The sequence below is a fragment of the Gasterosteus aculeatus genome, chromosome 12 (assembly GCF_964276395.1).
Source record: "Gasterosteus aculeatus chromosome 12, fGasAcu3.hap1.1, whole genome shotgun sequence".
NCBI lineage: Eukaryota > Metazoa > Chordata > Actinopteri > Perciformes > Gasterosteidae > Gasterosteus > Gasterosteus aculeatus.
The window spans coordinates 5,193,984-5,215,795 of record NC_135700.1 but is presented as its reverse complement, the minus strand read 5'-3'; the positions used below and the strand labels follow the sequence as shown (position 1 = coordinate 5,215,795).

General features: G+C 47.4%; 1 protein-coding gene across 2 annotated transcripts in view; it reads left to right on the top strand.

Moving 5' to 3' along the window:
- Positions 1-21,812, top strand: part of ccdc102a (coiled-coil domain containing 102A) — a 45,836-nt gene that overhangs the window by 8,094 nt on the left and 15,930 nt on the right. The window contains exons 1-5 of one of the 2 annotated variants that reach the window (XM_040198723.2): positions 7,402-7,513; positions 12,791-13,227; positions 13,885-14,292; positions 19,196-19,437; positions 20,593-20,701. In XM_040198723.2, coding sequence (XP_040054657.2) covers positions 12,865-13,227; positions 13,885-14,292; positions 19,196-19,437; positions 20,593-20,701 — 1,122 coding nt within the window. In that variant the 5' untranslated portion in view covers positions 7,402-7,513; positions 12,791-12,864. Of the gene's footprint in view, positions 1-7,401; positions 7,514-12,790; positions 13,228-13,884; positions 14,293-19,195; positions 19,438-20,592; positions 20,702-21,812 lie in introns of those variants that run through there. The other variant, XM_040198715.2, reaches the window with a different exon arrangement.

Genomic DNA, 21,812 nt, shown 5'->3' with positions numbered 1-21,812 from the left:
ACGTGATCGCAAGCCAAGCTACAAAAATGTAGAGGTGAGCAGCCAGTGGCGGGGTCATGATTACGCCACTCCCTGGCTCGGGTATGAACTAAGCTTAACAATAGTTAACCCTCAGGCGTTGCCAGGGGAACGGAGTAATGGCTTGTGAGAAATTTTGAGATTTGGTTTGCACGAAAATATAAACGAAAGGTGTTCATTTTTATTTATTTGGCTATTATTTTGGAATGGCTTTGTGTTATGTATTTGCTGATGTTAAAAACTAAACTAGACACATAGCAGGCATGGAGGCCATAATGGGAATAATCCCATTTGTGCAGGCGATTTGTTTTTGAACCCGTATTTAGTGAAGCCTTTGACTCAGCATTCCTGCCTCTAATATAATCTTAGTAAAATAAAGAACATACTGTATATAGAGAAACATAAGTATGTCCGCCCAGCTGTGGAGGTCCAGAGAGCTCGTACGGGATGAATGGTGCCATTAACAACATCCGGACAGGCAACGGGCAAGATGAGGTGTTTGCTGTCAGCTTAAAAGGTCGTTAATATCACAAGACGTGACCCGCATCGAGATCCGGTTGGAATCCAGCTTGAATGGACGCAGCAGTCTGGAGAGTGAGAGCAGGGGGGAGGTTTCCTCTCCTCCTCCTTAATTAACCCCGAACGGCTCTTCAGAGGGGCCAGACACACTTATCTGCACACTCAGCGTGACAGGAGGCTTTATGAGTTTATAAGTCATGGAATCGATCACTTATCAATGCATCTGCCTTCCGTACAGGTAGTGGGGCAACGGGTCATAAGATCCATCCTTGACTAAAAGACTAACAAATTGTAGCACTTAAATTGTACTTGTAACGCCACTTATCTATAGCAAATTGTAAATTGGCATATTTGAGGAAATTTCACTTTCTTGTTTCTTGCTCTTCTGAGTTTGTACCCTTATGGTTGAATGCACTTATTGTAAGTTGCTTTAGATAAAAAGAGAGGTAAGAAACCTCTCCTCCAATAAAACACCTGGATTTATTGGACGGACAAAACTGTATTTCAGACTGATGGTGGATGTAACTGTGTAATTAATCTGTGAAAGAAATGGTAAAGAAAAATAAATATTGGAGTTGTAAAAAGTGCATCACACCACAACTTAGGCTACATAAATGCTTCCATTACATTTCACAGCATTTGATGTTAAAGGAGGGAAACATTGTGTGGGAGTTCGGTCGAGCTGGATTCTCTGTCGACACGGAGGGTCTGTGTTCCCACGTTGACCCCTCTGGCTGGGGCAGCAGCTGCCGCGCCACATATAGACAGGAGGGCCTCTCGCGCGCACCGTAGCTGCCGGTAGACTCTGCGAGTTTGAAGACAACGTTGGAAATGAATGTGTGATTTGGCTCTGCAGGGGCAGGGACACACAGCCGTGGTAAACTCGCTATGCACACAGCTTAACCACATAGATACGGCTCAGGGTAAAGCTAACAGCAGGGCGAGTGTGAGTGGGAAGAGCGGTCGACCCGTTGGATTGGCGGTTCGATCCCCGGCTCCACTTACCCACGGACCCCAGCGTGGCTCCCATTGCTGCGACTATTTGTAGCTTCTGTCATCAGTGTGTGAATGCTGCAGTGGAAAAGAGCTTTAAAGAGGTCGGCAAGAGTGAACGGCGTCTACGTGGACACGGCCTCTGTTCCAGTGTTGGAGAGACACTCCAGATGCACGCTCCAGAAGTTCCCCCAAAGTACCTACCTGCATGCAGAATGCGTTCATACACTTGCTTATAGCACTCAGCCGTGCAAAAGATTGTGGGTGCCCCCCACCCCTCCCTCCCTCCCATGACTCCCCACTGCTTTTCATTACGTGTCTCCCTTCGATTCTCCTGTCTGGAAGTGGCGCGAGGAGGAGGAGTAGGACGAGTCGGGGCAACGGCCATGTAACCAAGAGAGACGTGTTGAAGGCCACAGCGATAAAAGTTCCCTCCATTTTTCTAGTCTTGATTGATAACAAGACGATGCTTTATGTATTTATATAATATGTTGTCCATTGTCTTGTGGGTGCAAGCGTAGGTCTGTGTGTTTGTGGAGATTAAGTCCTTCACATAACCCTATTCCCCCTGTCTGAAGTCGCTGCATAAGCTTCCCTGCGTGTGTGTGTGTGTGTGTGTGTGTGTGTGTGTGTGTTGCAGTGTAAGCTTGTTCGTCTGACTTGCTTGCATTTATAAAGTGGTTTGATCCCCATTAGGGGCCATTAACCTGCTTTATCCCTCTGTTCACACTGGGCTTTGTGTCACGCAGACTGTGAACTCTGCTTCCTTGAGGGAAACGATTAGAGGCAGACTAATTCCTGGTCATCACAGGCTACTCAGACGGTATTAGACCGGAGCGAGTTACAGTAGTAAGGTTGGCTGTTTAAGTAAAAAAGCATATGCTTTAGTCACATGCACATTGTTAATCTGCAAGATCATCACGCTACTTTATGGGGCTGTTATTAGACAGAACGGTGATAAAAAGGTTTTATTTAAAAGCTGATAACAGGAAGGCATGACGTTAATATTATTAAAGGTGGTATTTAAATATTGAATAAATATGACCACAAGTTTGATAATGCACAACGGTCTGAAAATGATCTGTATAATGCTTGAGTTCAAAGGGTGTACTTTTTTAAACAACCCATTTAAAGTGATGAATACTTTCCCCCACGTATGACTCAGCATGATTTATCTCCTATGCAGTCAGATACATGTTTCAATGTGTTGGTCATCCTGTTCCTGGAAGCCTTTATTGACCCTTCATTTCTGTTCTGTGTGAAAACATAGAACCTTGGTAACATTTTATTTTATTTTTTTCATTTTTATGTAATAAAAACAAAATGTGAGGACTGAGTACATTCTAGACATGCGGTCACACCTTTGTTAGTTAATGTGGTAGCTTTTGTAAAGATCTTTGATCTATCTTTCCATCTGAGTTCATCATCCTTACCTCATCTGCTTCTGTGAAGAAGAAGAAGAAGAAGAAGGACTCTACAAATTATGCAAACCTCTCATCTTTTTCTTTTTTTGAGCGGGAGAAGCTTTGAAGCTGCTGTGCCCCGCGGAAATGCACTTTCTTTCCTTTTTCGTCATGTCAGAGGAATGTAGAAACGGCTCCACTAACCTCACATAGGAATGATGAGCATCACCACCAAAGGAACACATTAGATTACGATATTGGCGTTCATTGAAAACCATGCTGCATATCAAATCATAAAACCAACAGCCAGATTGCCTTGTTTTGCTGTGAGCGCACCCAGCGCCGTCCAACATGCTGCGGACGTCGCGCTGCACTTCCAAAGTCAGGGAGAAATGCCCTAAAGGCTTCTTTTTTTCAACGAGATGTGCAAAAATGGTGGTGGCGGTGTAACAGAGCGTAGTTGATCTTACGATGACCTCCCTAAAACAACATTTATTCAGGCAGTGCACTTAGTGACTGATGTGGGTGCATGGTTGCCCGTAGCGATGGATCAAATACGGTCTGAGGATCCAAACTTACCCTTTTTTTAAAATGTTACGTGTTGAATATGCGAGAACATCCAATATCCTTTGCAACACGTTGCGTTGGCATGTTCAGCTTCTCCTCGTCCTGCATCAGCTGACATCACCTCCATTTTCAACTCCCCTCCTCGTGGGTCCTGTTGAATAAATGATGGCTATGTGATACTGCACCACCAGCTCTGCTGAGCTGGACAGACTGTCACACTGAGACTACCCAAGTACAAGGGCGACTCTCTCTCTCACACACACACACACACACACACACACACACACACACACACACACACACACACACACACTGTGTCCCAGTCACACAGATCTTGCAATCACTCTCACGCTTGAGTTCCTATTGTCTTTGCAGCAGAGCGTGGAACATGTTTGAGTTTGTGTGCGTTTGTGTTGGCACGAAGGGCGTGGGCTGTGTGCGACCTCGTGTTGTAAGAGACCCGTGGCGTCATGCTCCAGGAATGTTCTGTTTTATTCGGTGCAGTGGAGCCTCGCTCTGCACCTGGGGCCCCGTGGGAGGTGAAGGGCTCTCCTTTTCTCTGACACGGACGACACACAAGAGTACGTATTTCATCCAGCAAAGTGAGAACACACCGTAGGACCCTAAATCCACAGCTCTATAAATCATCCAAACTCGGGCCCCGGAGATGGCGTTGAATGTGGGGCGTGTTGCATACAGGTAATACGGTGGTGAAGAGCCTTTTGTTGACCCGCTAACGGGCAGACTCGTTGTCTGCTGAGGCACTGGCTTTGCTCCGGGTAAATAACAAGCGACCTGATTAAAGGCTTCGGTGGTACTTGTTAGTGTTGGCCCAGTGACCCCATCTGACCTTCTTTGTATCTGCCGTCATGCTTCACTCCTCATCATTCCAAATATTTTAAACTTCTATTCATCAGGGCGTGGAAGTCATGGCAAAGGCCGTGCAGCAGGATGGTGACGTCACATCCAGCTTAATCAATGGGTGACATCACGATGAGGACGTCTACTTCTTACGAAAATGATTGTACGATTGTTCACATTTCTTCTGAAATAAGGTCCCACGACCACCAGTTACCATGCAGGCGCACAGCGACAGCAGCCATCGCACTGATCAATCATAATGTCGTATCGTCCTGAAACAAAAAGATAGACATCATCGGACTGAGTACGGTTTCATTTCTCTCTGAAGTCTGACTTCCTTTGCTCAGAACAATTCTTTTTCTTCTTGTTGTAGCCGGCTGCCGGCACTAAATGTTGGATTTATGGCCCTGGAATTTTGCACCGACATTTAAGATCCCCACTGAATTTGTTGTTTCCCCCTATTTTCTTATAAGACGGCTGGTCCAAAAGAAAAATGCAATACTTCTGCTTAATGACAGAATACCTGCGTGTGTAATGAACTTCCCAGAAGCCTCAGCTGCAACTTAATCTACAAGCAAACCTTCATGCTTCGGAATGCTGTTTATTGAATAAAAACAGCCAAATCAGCGTCTGTATATTTAAAATGTAACTACAGTCTATTCAGAGGAAATAGAAGCTGAGCCAACTTCACAAACTAAAATGGACCAGCACTTTGAAACCACGTAAGTCAGCGAAATTCAACAGTTACACCTGAGCCAAAAACTGAGACTGCCAAAAACATCTGGATAGACACCATTAGAGCAACACACCGCCAACTGTCGTGATAATCGACTAATCGTTTGACACATTTTTCTCTTTCTTTGCTATATATTAAAGTCAAAGAAATCTCTTTTTTTAACGCTCGGTGGGAAGGAAACAAGCTATTTCAAGATACCACTCACGACTCTGGGAAGAGTGAATCAATGAAAAAATCAATGAAAGAATTGCTAGATGAAAACTCACCACACCACATTCTACAAGCCCAAACTGTCACTATTAATATGCTTTTGTCTGACTAAGAATAATCAAAAGTTCAACACTGATAAGATGCACAGAAATGAGTCTAGTTAGATAAATTGATGTGTTTTAAGACAAAACAGTGACATTTGCATGTTTAATGCACAACTTAATGCACCAGAATGTGTGCAGTGCACATGTAGGCTAAATAGTATATTGCAACCTCTGATTCTGTTGAAGCTTAAAGGGACATAGTATGAGAATTCCACTGTGATAGTGCCTCTGCTCGTTGAAATGACTCTCTGGCATGTTTACCAACCCCTAAACGCAGGAAAAAACAAAAAAAACATCCTTTTTTATGATTGTATGACTGTAATGAATTAATACCAATTTAAACCACCTGTTTGGAAGTCCCGGGGTTTGCCGCTGTCATCAGACCGGGCGGGAGTCCCTTACATGGCCTTGGTCCTCCCCCCACCACACCCTCACCCCCCCACGCGCCGAAGCACTCAAAATGCGCCGCAGTCGCCTGCACAGTCAAAGAGAAACAGAACGTTTCATACCGAAAGGGAATACAGGGATATTCACACAGACAAGACAAGAACAATATTTCACCTTAAAAACTTCTCTCATTATTTCTCTGAAATAAGTTGTATATTAGAAATCTATGGGGAAATGACTTTATTGCCTCAGTAAACATTGCAAAACATGAGTTTGTGGTCTCTATCTCTAGTTAGTAACTTTTCTTCTAATGTGACATAGCCGGCGTCTCTCCTCCGTACTTCCATCACGGCGACTCCTCTTCATTGCCTGATCGCTCAGGCCTCGTCCACAACCACTGGGGGAGGCCAGCACAACTACATCCATATATAGATTTCTTCCACTTCTGCTTTGATGTTTGCAAATCTCCCAATGGCTCTGTTTCAAGAACTCTCCACGACTTGGAGGGGGAGGCAATTTGATGTAGAGTTTGGTGCCAGAGCTGAAATGGTAAAAGGTTTTTGGGGCCTACCAAAAAAAGGCCTTGTTTTTTTCTATCAAAGCCAATTACAGATATATATCTTTTTATATTTGTAAATAGATTTATGGATGTGTTTTGAGTGACTTCAGCGTTCTTACATGTGACTCACTTGTTTGTACGGCAACACTAAATCCATCAGGATCCCCAATCAGTCAGGAAGAGAAGCCTCTGGGACAAACAACAACACTTTTGAGGGAAAAAGAACATACATTAAACGCCAGACTTACCAGTCAGCATTGTATTGTGACCGAGGTTGAGCCTATTTCCAACAGGTCGTTAGTCAAGACATGAATTGGCACGGAACACGGACAGAATCTGGGTCACAAGACAAGTCAGGTGGGTTAGCCGAGGACAGTCCGTCCGGGGTGGGAAGTCCGTTCCCGGGGCGGGAGAGAGATTGGCCAGCGAGCACTAATTCCACGGCCCCAGGAAGCTGCCCGGGCGGGGGGGCGGGGGGGGACCCGGACCAGGACCTTTCTAAGCCGAGATGGAGTCGGACACCTTGGAAACCGAGTGAGGGAGAGCGGGGTCACCCCTCCTGAGTGGATGGACCCCGACCGCTAAGAGCCTGAGAAAAGGTTCAACGCGGCATGCAAAGCGAGACCGTTGAATAATGGCGTCCATCGTAGCGCTTTATCTCTTTATGGTCACATTCAGCCCGTGGGGGGGTTTCTGTGACCCCTCTGCTCCGACCCTCACTCATTACAATACGGTGAGCAGACATTTGCATTGCCGGGCGGTGAACAGCGGTGTGTGTGTGTGTGGTGGGGGGGAGGACGGGCTGATAGATGGTGGTGGAGGGTCACAGGGTCAAGTGCGTTCCGACGACTTGTTTATAGCGCTGAGCAGAGGTTTGGGCCCTATAACACGCGGCCAGGGGAGGGCAGATGTTCCGTCAAAAGACTTTATGGCCCCGCGCGGCCCGCAGGCTGGCTGTGCGTTTTATTGGCCCCGTGGCGACGGAGGGTGGGGTTCACACAGACGTAGGGGCCAAGGGAGGGAAGAAAGAGGCCAACTGTGAGTCGGAGCGCAGTGAGGGAGCAAAGGGAGCGTTGGGGAGGAGTAAAAGGAAAAAGGAGGAGAGGAAACACGGCTCGGAGCGCCAGCAAAAGCTGAGCTTTATGATTTACCAGAGGTAAGTGTGTGTGGGGGGGTAAATCCAAACACTAATACTGCTATAGACGACTTAATATACATTCACAACGAGCGACTTCAGTGATCCAAATACCAAAGCACTCACCTTAGAGCTCACAGTGAGGTTCCTGAAGGGGCGACGTAGTAGACTGCTCAGGGGAAACTTGACTGGCCTTATTTATTTAGTCCATACCGATCCATTCAAATAGGCCGAGGACTGTGAAATGTATTTTTTTAACAAAGAACAAGGACTGGATTTGGTCTCAATGTAATCGGACTCGCTGACGCCTTTCATTAATCCCAACTCATCAAGGCATTGACTTCTGACTATTGTGGTATTTGATTGTTTCTTGTGCTCACCCGCTTGGATGTCCTTCAGGTCGCGGAGAAGAAAATTCTCTGATGTGCTGCAGCTCATTTTGATACATAATCGAAATATAAGTAGCGCCATCAACCAAAAGTAAATTGCGGCGCCGATGCTCTGTCGGCAACATCGGTCACGCTGCCGGCTGGAGCTTTGGAAAGGGTTAACCGGGTAGCCAGAGACGTTGTATACAAGGAGGCATTTCCTTTTCATGCATGCTTTGTCTGGTTGTAGTTGTCAGTCAGCAATCAGTAGAAATAATACCACGTTGTCAGAATAAAACCAGTAAAGGGCCCCCGTTCTCCCTGGTTGCGTCTTTGTTTTTTACCCTGCGGCCCTCTGATAGTTTTGCTGCTGGTTTGTGGACTCCTCACTACAAGAATGGCCTCAACTGTGGATTGTGAAAGCCTCTTTTCTCAAACAGTGTGTTACAATTGGCTCATTTTAGTTTATTGCGTTAAAGATGCTTTCAGTTTGCTCCCCCATTCCTCCACACGAACACCGCTTGCTGCACCGGCACGCACAAAGCTACTCACGCTGCAACGGAAATGTGCTGAGGGGAGGAGAAAAATCTTGCATCCTACAAAAACAGAAAGGCCGTGGCTCCGCACACGCCTTCCCAGAGGAAAGTATACACAGAGACTCCACTGCAAGTCAGTGCAGGCTAACAGTCTGTGACACCATCCTTAGCATGTATATGAAATGTATCCCTCTGCTTATCGGCTGTGGAGCTGAATGCAGATCAGCTGTGTGTGTGTGTGTGTGTGGGAGGGAAACCCCATCTGTCTGCCGTGTTTACGCTCCCTCCTGATTTATGTTTGTTTGTTTGTCTGCTAGGTCCATTAAAGTGTCATCAAGTCATATCGGTAAATGATTAACCTCAGTCAACCAGCCCGTCGGGCCCTTTCTTTTATTGCTTGTGCACCCGGTTATCAACTGTCATATCTTTTTTTATAGCCTTGAATGAGTAGGACGCCGTCCTGAAACAAGGTATCCAAATGTGCTGCACCATGTGCTGATCATGGGCAACTTCTAGCGTTTTCTATTTCTTTTTTAGAACTATACCAAAACTGTGACTTCCTAGGAAGAGAAATGTCATATTATCTCTGCCAGGCCTGTGTTTATGCATCTATTATGCCCTACTCCCCAATTTGGGGTTGTAACACAGCCAGATGTGAAGGCGGTCCTGTTTGTGTGTGTCTGTGTTTGTTGTGCTCGTCTACATGGAGGCGATTAGTGTGGATGTAGCTTCTAAAGCCTGCGACTTGTTTCATGTGTTGGCCTGTTGTTTTTCTGTCTACTGTGTCGCCATCGACATCACGGACGAGCTGGTAGACAGTGAAACTGTTATGGTGCTTACATTCTCTTTTCTTGTCAGAGCACTGAGACTAATAAAGATGTGACTGGTGAGTAAGAGCGAAGTGTTTTTTTTGTACAATGATGAGTGGTGTAAACTGACGAGATGAAGGTGTAGCTGCTTTTTTCTTTTCACACCCAACTCGATGAATCCGGGCTTTAGAGAGTTGTGTTTGTTGGGAGAATGGAAACCGTAACAGAGATGAGCTGTGTTTTTGTATATAATGTGTGTGTGTCAATAACCAGCGAGGTAAAATGACTTGTCCGTGTGGTGGCTTTGAAGACAGTATTTCAGTTGTATGTTTTGTATATAATCAGTGGAAGCAGTCGTTGACGTCCCCCATCGGTTTGTGGACTGCGGTTTGCCGTCTTGATTTTCTTTGCTGCCAGTGAACAGAAGTGACCATATTTTGGTCTGTCAATCACAAGGCAGCCCCGCCCTAAAGCATACCCTGTTCCATGAGGTGCTTTACTTTAAATGGAAGCATCATTTACTTAATGAGCATCATGCTTTATTGACATAAACTGTTTAAATATGGAGGTAGGTGATGAATTAATTGAGGAATCTATACATGCAGACTTCTTTTTGCCCCCGTGTGCAGACTCCGTCATTGGTTTTGTGTGACCTCCCCCGCTGAAGACAAAGGTCAGATGTCAGCGGGTGTCGGTGGGTCCTGCAGTGTACATGTCAGCGTGATCAGGGCCCTTCTTTGTTGTGCAACCCCCCCCCCCCCCCCCCCCCCCACGGTCTCACATGCTGCACGGTGCTGAATGGCCCCCATCCTGTGAGAGGAGAGCCCGATCCGAGCCCCATAGAGGCACGCTGAGCCGCCCACATTCCTGCCACTGGTCCCCTTTAAAACATGCACGACCGTCCCACAGTGGGCCCGATGCCCCGATGCCCCCGATAACCCTCCTGCCCGTCTGTTGTGCCCGTCCTGTCGATGGGACAGCTCTTTACCAGCATGATCCGTCGTGAGTGTCCACTGAGATAGAAGGTGGTCACGTGTCTGCGGTGTCTCCTGTGTGTCTGGTGGGGAGAAGTCATGCACATTGAGTTATCACCCGGGGGGCGGGGGGGGTCGTCACGGCTGGCACCAAGACATGAGCAGAAATGTATAATGTGCCTGTTTGAGTACAAAATAGATTTCCCAGAAGGATATTCCCTTCCTTCCCGTCAGTGATCCACTTGCAGGGGGAGTCGGGCAGAGACGGGATGATGGTGTTGAAAGCAGAGCTGAAGTCCACAAACAGGATCCTGGCGTAGGTTCCTGGGGAGTCCAGATGCTGGAGGATGAAGTGGACGGCCATGTTGACAGCATCGTCCACAGACCTGTTGGCTCTGTAGGCGAACTGCAGGGGGTCCAGGAGGGGGTCAGTGAGGGTCTTCAGTCGTCGTTTTGTGCTTTTTTAAATTATAGGTTCAGGCACAGTTTAAGCACCAGAATAGTTTTAAAAATAACATTTTAGAACCGGTATCAGAAAACCCCCCAAAGCGATGCACATCACTGAAGGATTTGACCTTTAATGAAAATTGCAGGCCACAGGACTTGTTCTGCTCTACAGTGTGAATGCTAAAGAATCTCCACTCTACTGCCTCTCCCCTCCTTTCCCTTTGCCTTCGTTAAAGATCTCTATTGAGATCAGCCACCACTTTAGCTTTAGACGTTGTGGTGGTGTAACTGCACTTTGTGGAATAAACACAGTCTCAGAGACCTGCTGAAATAGATTTTTTGGGATGCTGTAACTGCAAACATAATACAGCAATGACATCTGGAATGTGTTCTACGTGAAAAAAGTAATGAGATCGGAATGATCTAAATCCGATATATAATCTGAGAACCTGCATGTAGTCGATCAGCCAAAGAGGAGAGCGCACGTGGTGATGATTGAGAGAGATCTGTTTGGTCTCCATTGTTTGTTTTTATGCATAATCTATTTCATTGGGCCTTTTAATGCTTTATAAATACATCTGCTCCTCGGTAAAACGCAGGATTTGATGGAACTGTATTTCAATTCATTTTGTGGTGTCGGTCACTGAGGTATTTTGAAACGCGGTTCATACAGAGATTAAATATAATCCAGGGAATTTTTACCTCCCATGTCGCTCTTTGTTGTTCTACCTCAAAGAATTATTTGATGCATCCGTTGACCGTTGAGTATAGTTTTTGTTTTGTCTCCTTGGAAACGGGAGCTGGGACCAAAGACATCATGTTTTCTGGTTTAGTTTCTGTTTCTGTTTTAAAGAATTTCCTCAAAAAATGTACACTTGCCCTCGTCCTGCTCCTCTTCAGCTGCTCACTTGTTGTTCTGGACAGATTGGATCTCTTTTTCTCTTCAAAATAGACACATCGATCGCTCCGTTTACATTTTTTGCAGGGATGCTATCATTTAGCCCAAAAAACTTAATTGGGACATTGTTCATTACCGCGGCTGCTCCCGTGCTCTTATTACACATTAGGCTACACAGTTTGCTGCCGCTGCTCCAAATACAGCGGCCACTTCTGGCACTATAAGAAGCCGACATGGCGACAGGCTCAGGGCAGCGGGGCGGTCCTCAAACCGGCGGGAGAGGTCATGGTGACTGCGTCCGCTTCCATTACAGTCCATGGGACGGGCCGAGACATTCTCTTAAACACGAGGACTCAACATGGACAAAAGCTTTGGTGATTGTACCTTCCATCAAGGAAGCTGCTTCCTCTCCTTCCCTTTTCCTCCGAGTCGTTCCCACAGATCTGGATCTCCTGCGGAACTCCCCCCGGCCTCCCCCGGAGGGAGGAGAGGAGGAGGCAGCAGGAGGAGAAATACAGGAAGGAGCAGAGCTTTTCTTGGCCCAGAGAGTTGGAGGCCTACTTGCTGCAGCCAGAGCTGGTATATTTCTCCAACTACAAACTGTGGCCCCGACTGCAGAGATAAGAGGGGAGTTTGCCCACTGCTCCCCTAGGAGAGATTACTCAACAGATCCTGATCCCGTCTGTGACCGCTGTGGGAACACTATAAAGGATTAAACTCTGTGAGACATACGGCCTTGTTCAATAGATACATTAAATAGATATAATATATCTTGATGGTCATTTAGGAAACCAGTGACCTCTTTTTATATATAGACGTGTTTAAGAATCCACGTTAAAGTTCAATTTAATTAATTACTCACTGTTTAAAAAGATCAAATGATTAAACAACCATAAGGTCCGTGGGTGGAGGGAGAATGGTGACGGGGGATCAAGGAGGAGGTTCTCGAAGGTGGTGTTTCACACATTTTGCCTCGGGCCGGGTCCAGGTGAGGTCGGGAACGTGGCTCCTCTCACCAAGGAGAGCGGGAGAGAGGAGCCTGTGAAAGAGGGTCAGGTGTCTGGTTTTAAGTTTTAAGTTTCTTCTGACGAGGGCTTTTCCTCCCCAAACGCGTGGCCGCGTGTGTGTGTTTCGATCATTTACTTTCTCTCGAAGTTTCTTTCACCGTCGTATCGATTCTGAATGTTTTTCGTTCTGGATTCCGATGTCAACGTTTCCTCCGATAACCGAGCCGCTTCACTTCCCTCCCTGTTCTCCCGTCTGCAGGCTGATCCGGCGCTGAGGAGGATGGCGCTCTCCTGAACGACCCCCCTCCATCCTTCACCCTACTCCACCTCACCATGAACCACACCCCCAGCCCCCACCTGTCCGATGGCGGTAAGTCCGCCGGGGGCGGCCTGCTGTGCAGCCTGGGCCTGGGGTCCGACAGGGGCATCCGCTCCCCGGACAGCCTCATGCAGACTCCCAGCCCCACGGGAGGAACCCCCAGCTCCAGCCCCCCGCTGCTGCTGTCGCCGGGGCTGGGAGGCTTCGGCCTGGGGTCCCTGGGCGCTCTGGGCGACGGAGCCGGGGCCGACTGGGAGAGCAGGGAGGAGCTGAGGCTCAGGGAGCTGGAGGAGGCTCGCGCCCGGGCGGCCCAGATGGAGAAGACCATGAGGTGGTGGTCGGACTGCACCGCCAACTGGAGAGAGAAGTGGAGCAAGGTGGGTAATGGAGCAGAGGGGGGTACTTACTCGATATTGAACTAGTTGAGGACAAAAGGAACCATTATTAAAAGTCCACTTGCTAATGAACACCGTGAGGATGTTGAAAGCTTTATGTACAAAGCCGAGTGGATTATTTTCACCCTCACTTTGTGGTGGCAGTTCTTACTAGAGATTTAATATGTGAGCTTGGACCCACAGATTATGTTCATGTGTATTTCATTTCATTTTGTTAGCATAACCTTAGTTTAACTACAGTTTCTAATTACTAGCATTTGTGGTAAGACACCTTAAAGCACTCGGTTATGATTTCAGAAAAATGGTATCATGTCATGTCATATCATGTTGACTCTTTAATATTTATCCATGGATCTAAACCAACAGGGAATATAGCTTCTAACATATAACGGGTGTGTTAAAGCCTGATCTAAAACACCAAATGTGAATTAAAATAGTCCCCCATCACTTAAGTATTTCCTCCTGTATGATTAGCCAATAAACTGGTTTCCATCTATCTGATAAATGACTGGATCCTTTTGTTGAAACTGTGTATTCACAATGTGTACAGATTATAATCTACACAGAAACCCAAAGGTTCTGGGCTAATACTCATCATGCATTATTAAATACACCATGCCACATGTTTTTTTTCTCAAGGTCCGTGCGGAGCGTAACCGAGCGCGCGACGAGGTCCGCCAGCTGAGGCAGCGGCTGGACACCCTCACCAAGGAGCTGACCAGCGTGCGGCGGGAGCGCCAGGAACTGGCCTCGGAGAACGAGACCCTGCGGCAGGAGACGCTGCGCCTCCGCGGCGACCCCGCCTCCGACGCTGCTCCCCTCCCTGCTCCCGCGCCCGTCCCCTCTCCACCGTCCTCCCCGGCGCATCCTCGCGACGCTTCCTCCTCGTCCTCTCCGCCCATCCCGCCCTCCTCCCCCGCCTCCACCTCCTCTCAGGTCCACGCCGACGGCAAGCCGGGCAGGGTGGGGGAGGGGCCGCCGGGGTCGCCGGAGCCGGAACCGGTGAGGGACGTGGACTTGGACGGACAGAAATCGCATCAACAGAAGGTGAGTCTGCTGAGGACATTCTCATACTCAACCACCTTTAAATCATTCGGAGCGAAGTATGAAAACCTCCTCTGGAGAAAGTTCTCTCACATGAACTTTCTTCTAGCGCCGCCGTGAGGTTGACATTCTCGTCCATCGCAGATCACAATCATCCATCCATTCGTGGTTGGAAGGCTCCCTCACAGGCGTTCATAAACACTCACATGAATCCACGTCAATACAGACTTTGCCCACAATTCAGAGCAAAGTGAGCTTAAAGACGGGGGTTGCAAGTGGGAACATGGAGACTCAAAAAGAGGTAAACAAAGAGGACGGCAAAATTACATTTGTATCAGATTGTATTTTGTGGCTCTTTACTATTCAGTTTGGAAACACATTAAATCTGAACTCTCATAGTGCGGCCCAATCAGATGCCGGTCGGGGACATTTTTAAACTCGGTCCCAATAGTAATGTTTCTGCGCTGCAAATCAATATTTATCACAATCACACTGCCTCCGGATCTACAAAAAAAACACACACACCCTCTTACAGAGTCTCCTCCCTTGTTCCAGTAAAGACAATAATTTAAATATTTCCTTCCTCGTGATCATCTGTTGTGCTCCCAAATTCTCTGGCGTCCACTGCATGGCACCGTTTTTTTTCGGGCAAATGCATCGTTCTGGAACCGAGGCCAGTTCATATTCGATTCATCTCTTCACAACCTACGAAACCGGCTGTTGGGATGAAATCATTTCCGCTTTTTACGTATATGTATTGACTACTGAATCAACTGTGATTCTCTGGGACTAGTCAAAATGATAAATCAATATTGCAAAGCGATGCCTTGTGTGATCTTTGGTGCGAGCGTTTGGTTCTCTAATGTCTCACGTCCCCTGCTGCTGCCTCGCGCACAGAGGGACCCGAGCCCGGTGAATCTGGGCCAAACGGCGTCTCCTGCGCTGCTGCATCGCACACCGGCAGTGTGTGTGTGTGTGTGTGTGTTTGGGGGGGAGGTGTCCTATTTAAGGTGCACACACACACACACACACACACATGTTCTCATCCTTCCGTCTTCCCCCTGAGGGCTCTGCGATGCTGCGGTCCTTCTTCTCTGTCAGCCTGGTTTCTTTTGCTCCTAAAGCATATCTGGTCTTGTGGATGCCTGTTGCTTCGCTCAGCCTCGCTCACACCGACACACGAGACGCTCCATTCACTCTGAAATGATCTGTTTCATTCTGAAAACGCTATCTTCTGGGACTCGTATCACTCAAGTCAAGCTGTGCTCCGTACGCCTCCTACGACACGTCAGGGTGGCTCGTACATATTGGAAAACACAATAAAATACACGAACATAAACGCTCCTTTAAATAAGTATCAGTCTATAAATGTGTCGAGTGACACATTTCCTCCCGATAAAAGGTCAGAGACAATCAGTCTTGTGATGTCCCTCTGAAAGGACACTCCGACTGCAACATCTGTTGTAATAGAGGTCAGGTTCTCGTTTTTGTCCTGTACGTCCTCCCGACAGCCGGTGTTGTCCCACGGCTCAGCTGTGAAGGAGAAGTGGGATTACATTTCTATTTTTGATAATTCAGTGCTGGCGGCAAGGCCGTCGCCTCAGATCGGACAGAACCGTCCGAGAGAGAGGAACTGAACAAAAGCGTCGGTATAAATGTATAAGCTATGATGGTATTTGAGTTCTTGACATCCATCCATTATCCTCCACTTATCCGGGGCAGCATTCTTGGCATAGTCGTCTCAGACGTCCCTCTCCTCTGTGAACCCCGATGCGTTTCCAGGCTGGATGAGAAATACGATCTCTCTGGTTCTGCTCTCCTCCCAGTTGGACTATTCACACGAAGGAGCCTTTGTCCACCCGAAGCTTTGACCTTGGCGATGTTTCCCATGTTTTGTATTTTTACATTACTTTCCCGCTGTACGCGGCTCTTTGTCGAACCCAGTAAGCCCGCCCTGAAGCATTCATGCTCCGTTTGACTCATAATGGGACAATATTGAATTAAATGAACATCATGCTGTATTGTTGAAGGACCTAACTGGAAAACCTCCAGGGGAACGTGTCCAGAAGGCGTCTTGGCGTCCTTTGAGACAGGACAAAAAGCAGCAGCTCGCCTTCCAGCTCCCTCGGGACGTTTCAGCTCCTCACCACAAAGACTGAGCCCCCCCCCCCCCCCCCCACACTCTACGAAGGGAGCTCATTTCGCCCGCTCGATTCCTCCGATCTTATTCTGTGGACCCGGAGCGTGTCGGCCCGTAGCCTACAGGTCAGGGTCGGATTGAAGTGGCCTCCTATCTGAATAAGTTATTATGAATAACATGATATCAATATTTCCTTTCTTAAATATCATAATGAATGTCAATACCAGCAGATGACAATAAACCGATTGCCATCTGACAACACTGCTTTGACCTCTTATATTTTCTCCAGTGTCTGAAGCACTGATGGGCTCCTTGATCCCCCCCTCCTCCATCTCACACACACACACACACACACACACACACACACACACAGACCCCACAAAGACGGAGCCTGTGCATAAGCTAATAAAAATCACTGTCGCTGCCTCAATCAGACTTGACCTTCAGCGTGCTCAGGAGGGAGGTTTCCATGGTGACACACAGGCGGCGGCGACACCGAAATACACAGTGAGGCTGCGGCCGTGATCGTGTGGCTAACCAGTAACCCGCACACAGCAAAGCCTCATTTCCTGTCCCCGTCCATTGTTCTGGTTCTCACACACACTGAGTGCTTCCACATGTGGGACAGAACAGGAGTGCGGCTCACATCTGTTACACACCAGCTCCCTCTGTTGGGGAGGACGTGTAATGACGGCGGCGGCAGCACAGCTCCGCCTTCCTTCCTCCCGCAGCGGCACGCGGAAAATCCTTAAACCGCCAGTCAATCCGAGGTGAAATTTGATTTCCACCTGTTATTGACGTGTCTTGACTAATCGGGGGTCTCTGTCAACACTGGCAATTTTACACGTAAAAATCTTTTGACCACTGACACCTGGTCAATGACCTTTGACCTTTTTCCCTCTCTTTTGGTTGGACAGTTGATGCTGCTTACTTCCCGGGGTCCATTCGTCCTTTCTGTGTCCCCGATGTAGAGATCTTCACAGTCAGACCGGATTAAGTCAAGTAGGGTCTGAATAGCGAACACTAGGTGTCAGACGTTGATTCTATAGAAGATGAAAAGTGTTTGTCCACTGTACAGTGACTCCCTATAACCAATCATCATGCCAAACGCCTTATTGAAACAAGCATGTAACCACGTGCTGGGATATTTCTGTTTTAGAAGTGTTTATTTCGAGAAAACCACGCAGCCTTTTGCAGCCTCTGAAGCCGCAGACCTGGCGTTAACATCTGGCAATGCTGTGAAGGATGAAGGGTGAGGAAACACTTGGATTTTTGCTGTCACGGCGCCAAAAACGACAGATTAACGACGTGGAGAGGAGGACAAGCTCTAAGTTTCCAGTTTAATATCTGCAAAGCCCATTAAATATAAACGACATGTGAAATGTGCGGTCGGAAGAGTTTTTTTGGGGTTCTTGTTGGCAGGAACCTCCGAGATGATCTGCTGGCCGGAGCCGGTTGATTTGTGTGGGGGGACAGGACAGAGGAGAGAATTAGGGCTGCGAATAAGGCTCATATTTCTAATAACCCCTTCAAAATCAGGACTGTCCACATGAGTCAGTGCACGAGGTACCGGTCGTAATGATACCGACAACTTGAAACCCAGAGGAAGCTTTTCATCCCCGGCTCATGACTCGGGAGTTATGGATTGTGGAGGTTGGGACATTATGGAGTTAGAAACGGCTAGTAAACACACTCACACACTCATATAACCTGATATTCTCCTCAGATTTACAATCGTATTTATATCCACAATGACTGTGCTTGTTCATTGGTGGAGAGAGCTGCTGGAAAACCTTTAAAGAGGCTTTGGTATAAACGATTCAAATAAAAGAGACATTTTTTTTAAAAGAAATTCTGATTCTCAGGCGCACTCATTGCTTTTGTCAACAGGTGATTCTGCTGTATTTGTGCACCTATTATGTCGGCAACGCGGCCATCCAGAATGTAAGGATGCAATGTAATACACTGCAGCGAGGAAGTGCGAAGGACCTTTCATTTAATGCCAATGCTGCTGAGTCAGCACGTGAAGGCCAGATGTTCCCGCCCTCCACTTATGTCTTATGTTTCAGGGAGTAACCTCTTCAAATCGCAATATTTCTGTTCTGATCTCACCGAACAAGTGTTATTAGTAATCGTGATATTACAAAGATGAAGGCGTAATGTAATGAGAATACGTTCATGATATTTAAAATGAAAAGCCACCTGTAGTCTGCTATGTTAGTATTCCGGATCACACCGCGGCCATAATACTTCATCGTAGCACTTTGGGTTTTCATCCCTTTGTGTCTTTGATTTGCAGCTTTCTTACAGCAGCTTTATGGCTCTGGATCATTCAATGTCCACTGGATGTTGGTAGGAAGATGTTGCTGCTCTATACGTTACATTAACACTCATCTTATGCACTAATATCTCTGCACATATTCTATTAATATGTTCACGCGGGGAACTTTTGCAAATCTTCCCCAAAATATTTAGCACAGAACAACAGCTTCAATACCTGCTCAACTCTTTTATATATGTTGTACATTTTTTCTTACAGTATTTTGTAAAATGTGTCTTTTTTTAACTTATGAACTGTTTCCCAGTATTAAATAAACACAAATAATATCTGTTGGTTTAAAGTAATCTTTAGTAGATACAATCTCAACTCCCCTGAAACTCGTGTGCTTGTGCTTCTCGCCCCGTTGGACTCTTGAGGTGTGCCGGCCTCGATGTCTGATCTCCAGCGTTACGCCGGCATAAAGCTTAGATCATCTTCTCCCTCAGGACTTTGAGGTGCTGGAGTCGGTCCTGCGTTCCAGGGCCGCGGACGCTGACCCTCAGGAGGCGTGGGAAAGCCGCGGCGGTGTCAACGCGTCCACCTCGCGCTCCTCGTCCGGACTGAGCCGGCAGGAGCGCAGCAGGCAGCTGTGGGAGGACGTGGGCGCGGTGGAGGAAGACTCCGGCAAACTCAACGCCCTGCAGCTCCGGCTGGACGAGTCCCAGAAGGTCCTGCTGAAAGAGAGAGAGTAAGAGACCAAAAACCCTGGAGCTTATAAATGAAGCGTGCATCCATGCTTAGCTGCTAACTATGTGGCAGATTATTATTTAACCCACAAAAGGTCATTCTGCTTTAAAGCTAGCCAACATATGTTCCACTAGAAGGCTCATTGTTGCATTATGGGAAAAGCGGTACGGATCAGACTGCTGTATATAGGAAGAGGAGGTGGTCATTGTGAAGTCACCCATTGGTTGATAAACTGCCGTTTTTAAGCCTTTAGTTCCGCCCTTTCGCCGCCACAGCGTTTTTTGCAACCGGTTAGAAGAATTGAGCATATTAGGAATACTGGGCTCTGGTGAGGAAGTCCTTTCCCTAAAGCACACCCTGCTTTATGGTCCGTTTGACTATTAGTGGACCATCATATGGAAGAAGATGTGAAGCTAGGGATTGAGACCATAAACTCATGTTTACAATGTTTACTGAGACAATAAATAGAGAAGTAAAAGAGAGAAGTAGGGTCATTTCCTATACAACCAGAGGAGTCGCCCCCTGCTGGTCGCTACAGTGAAGGCACGACGAAGAGCCACTTCGCATCGGCTCGGCTTCCTTCAGAACCGGTGCCGCCTGGTCAGGATATCCCGTTGTCTGCTGCTTCAATTTGACCATTCCTCTTCTTTTACAGTTTACAGTCCCCGGTTCTATCCCTTTAAAACAAGAGTGAAAGATCTGAGCGGTTCAGTGGAGGCTCCTCGTGCTGCGTGGCTTTGCCCTGAAAGTGTTTCCTCCTTTATTACATAGTTGTCGCGTTACCAACCCGTGAGGACCAGTGTGGCCGCACGCTGCTCACTCTACACTCAGTCAAAGTAACGGCCTTCCCTGCTGACAGGAATTACACCCTACACCTATCATTTTGATTTCCTGTGTGAGACGTTCTCCGCCACGAGACTGCCGACAGAGCACTAAAATGTCAGCGGCGTGTGCAAAATGTGGGGGCTGACAGGTGGGCGGTGGCTCGGGGAGCAGGTGATCGATGGTGCAACAGGCGCTTGAGAAATGTGAAACATCCCATATTTTTTAAAAAGACGTTTGCCGACTCGAATAATAACCCACTCTGGCTCGAGAGCTGCGTGATTGAGTGTGTGTTGTCTTTGTGCCCCCCCCCCACCACACACCCCCTCCCCAGAGACAAGCTGGCGCTGGGCAAGAGCATCGAGAGGCTGGAGGGCGAACTCACTCAGTGGAAGATGAAATACGAGGAGCTCAGCAAGACCAAACAGGAGACCCTCAAACAGGTGAGACCACCACCACCGTGAGGTCTGCTTAACCCTAAAGTCGGCCGGCCTTCACTTAGAGGTATCAACGGTGTCATAAAACCCGCTCGCCTCCGCCGATTTTGCGCCTTTTTCCCAAACGTGATTTCAAGTGACGCGCTGTGAGGTGGATGAATGATGGATAAAACCTACAGGGATCGAACCATTAATGTTCCACTGGGTTGAATTCTTTTGGACGAAGGGTAAAGGAGTGCACCACCTCGGCATCCTTCCTGTGGACGGAGGCTGACTCCATCAGCTCCTCGGCCGTGCTGATGGCTTGAACAATGACGACATGTTGAATGCGTTCAGCTCAGAGCAGCACATCAAGCACAGGCCGCACACCATTGGTTTTGGCATTTGTGTGCGATGGGAGCTCTGAAACCGTTAATGTTGGAGGGAGACGGTTTTCATCCGTCGGCATCTGGACGGGGGCCTTTGTTTCAGTTTTGGCCGGACTTTAGTGCTCTCTGAGATTTGGAACGCGTTTTCTTAAACAAACCGGCGCTCATTTAACACAGAGGCCTTCTCAGTGCACGTCGGTGGGCGCCAAGAATCAGCACAGCAGGAGTTCTTCCAGATGTGCATAGTTCTCTGAGGATCAGCGAAGAAGCCGCACCTTTAAGATCCATTCCTTAGTCTCTGGATGTAGGAGAACTTTTCACATTGACCTTCTTCTGTATTTTGACATTTCTTGGGCCACTTACGAGTGCTGTGCTGTTATCCGAGCTCAACTTTTTCACTCATTTCATTACTTTCAGGTAGTTTTGAGTTTGAGATTTGAAGTTTGGATTATGCGTCATAATGACATGACATCATCACATGGCCTCTGCAATTCTAATTCCAATATAATTCTGAATTTCTTCACATAACAATAATATGACAATTCATCATGCATTTAAATTGGCTTGTCATGCCACAATATCAGTTGCATTCATTGCAATCATTGACGGCCCTAATTTATTCCAGTCAGGTGGAACATCAGGTGAACAGAACTCATTATTTCTCCACAATCCGCGTCTTTAGCAGGTCCATTAGTTCTGCTGCTGTTATAAATGACAGATTTTGCTTTAGGCAGGACGTATGTTACAGA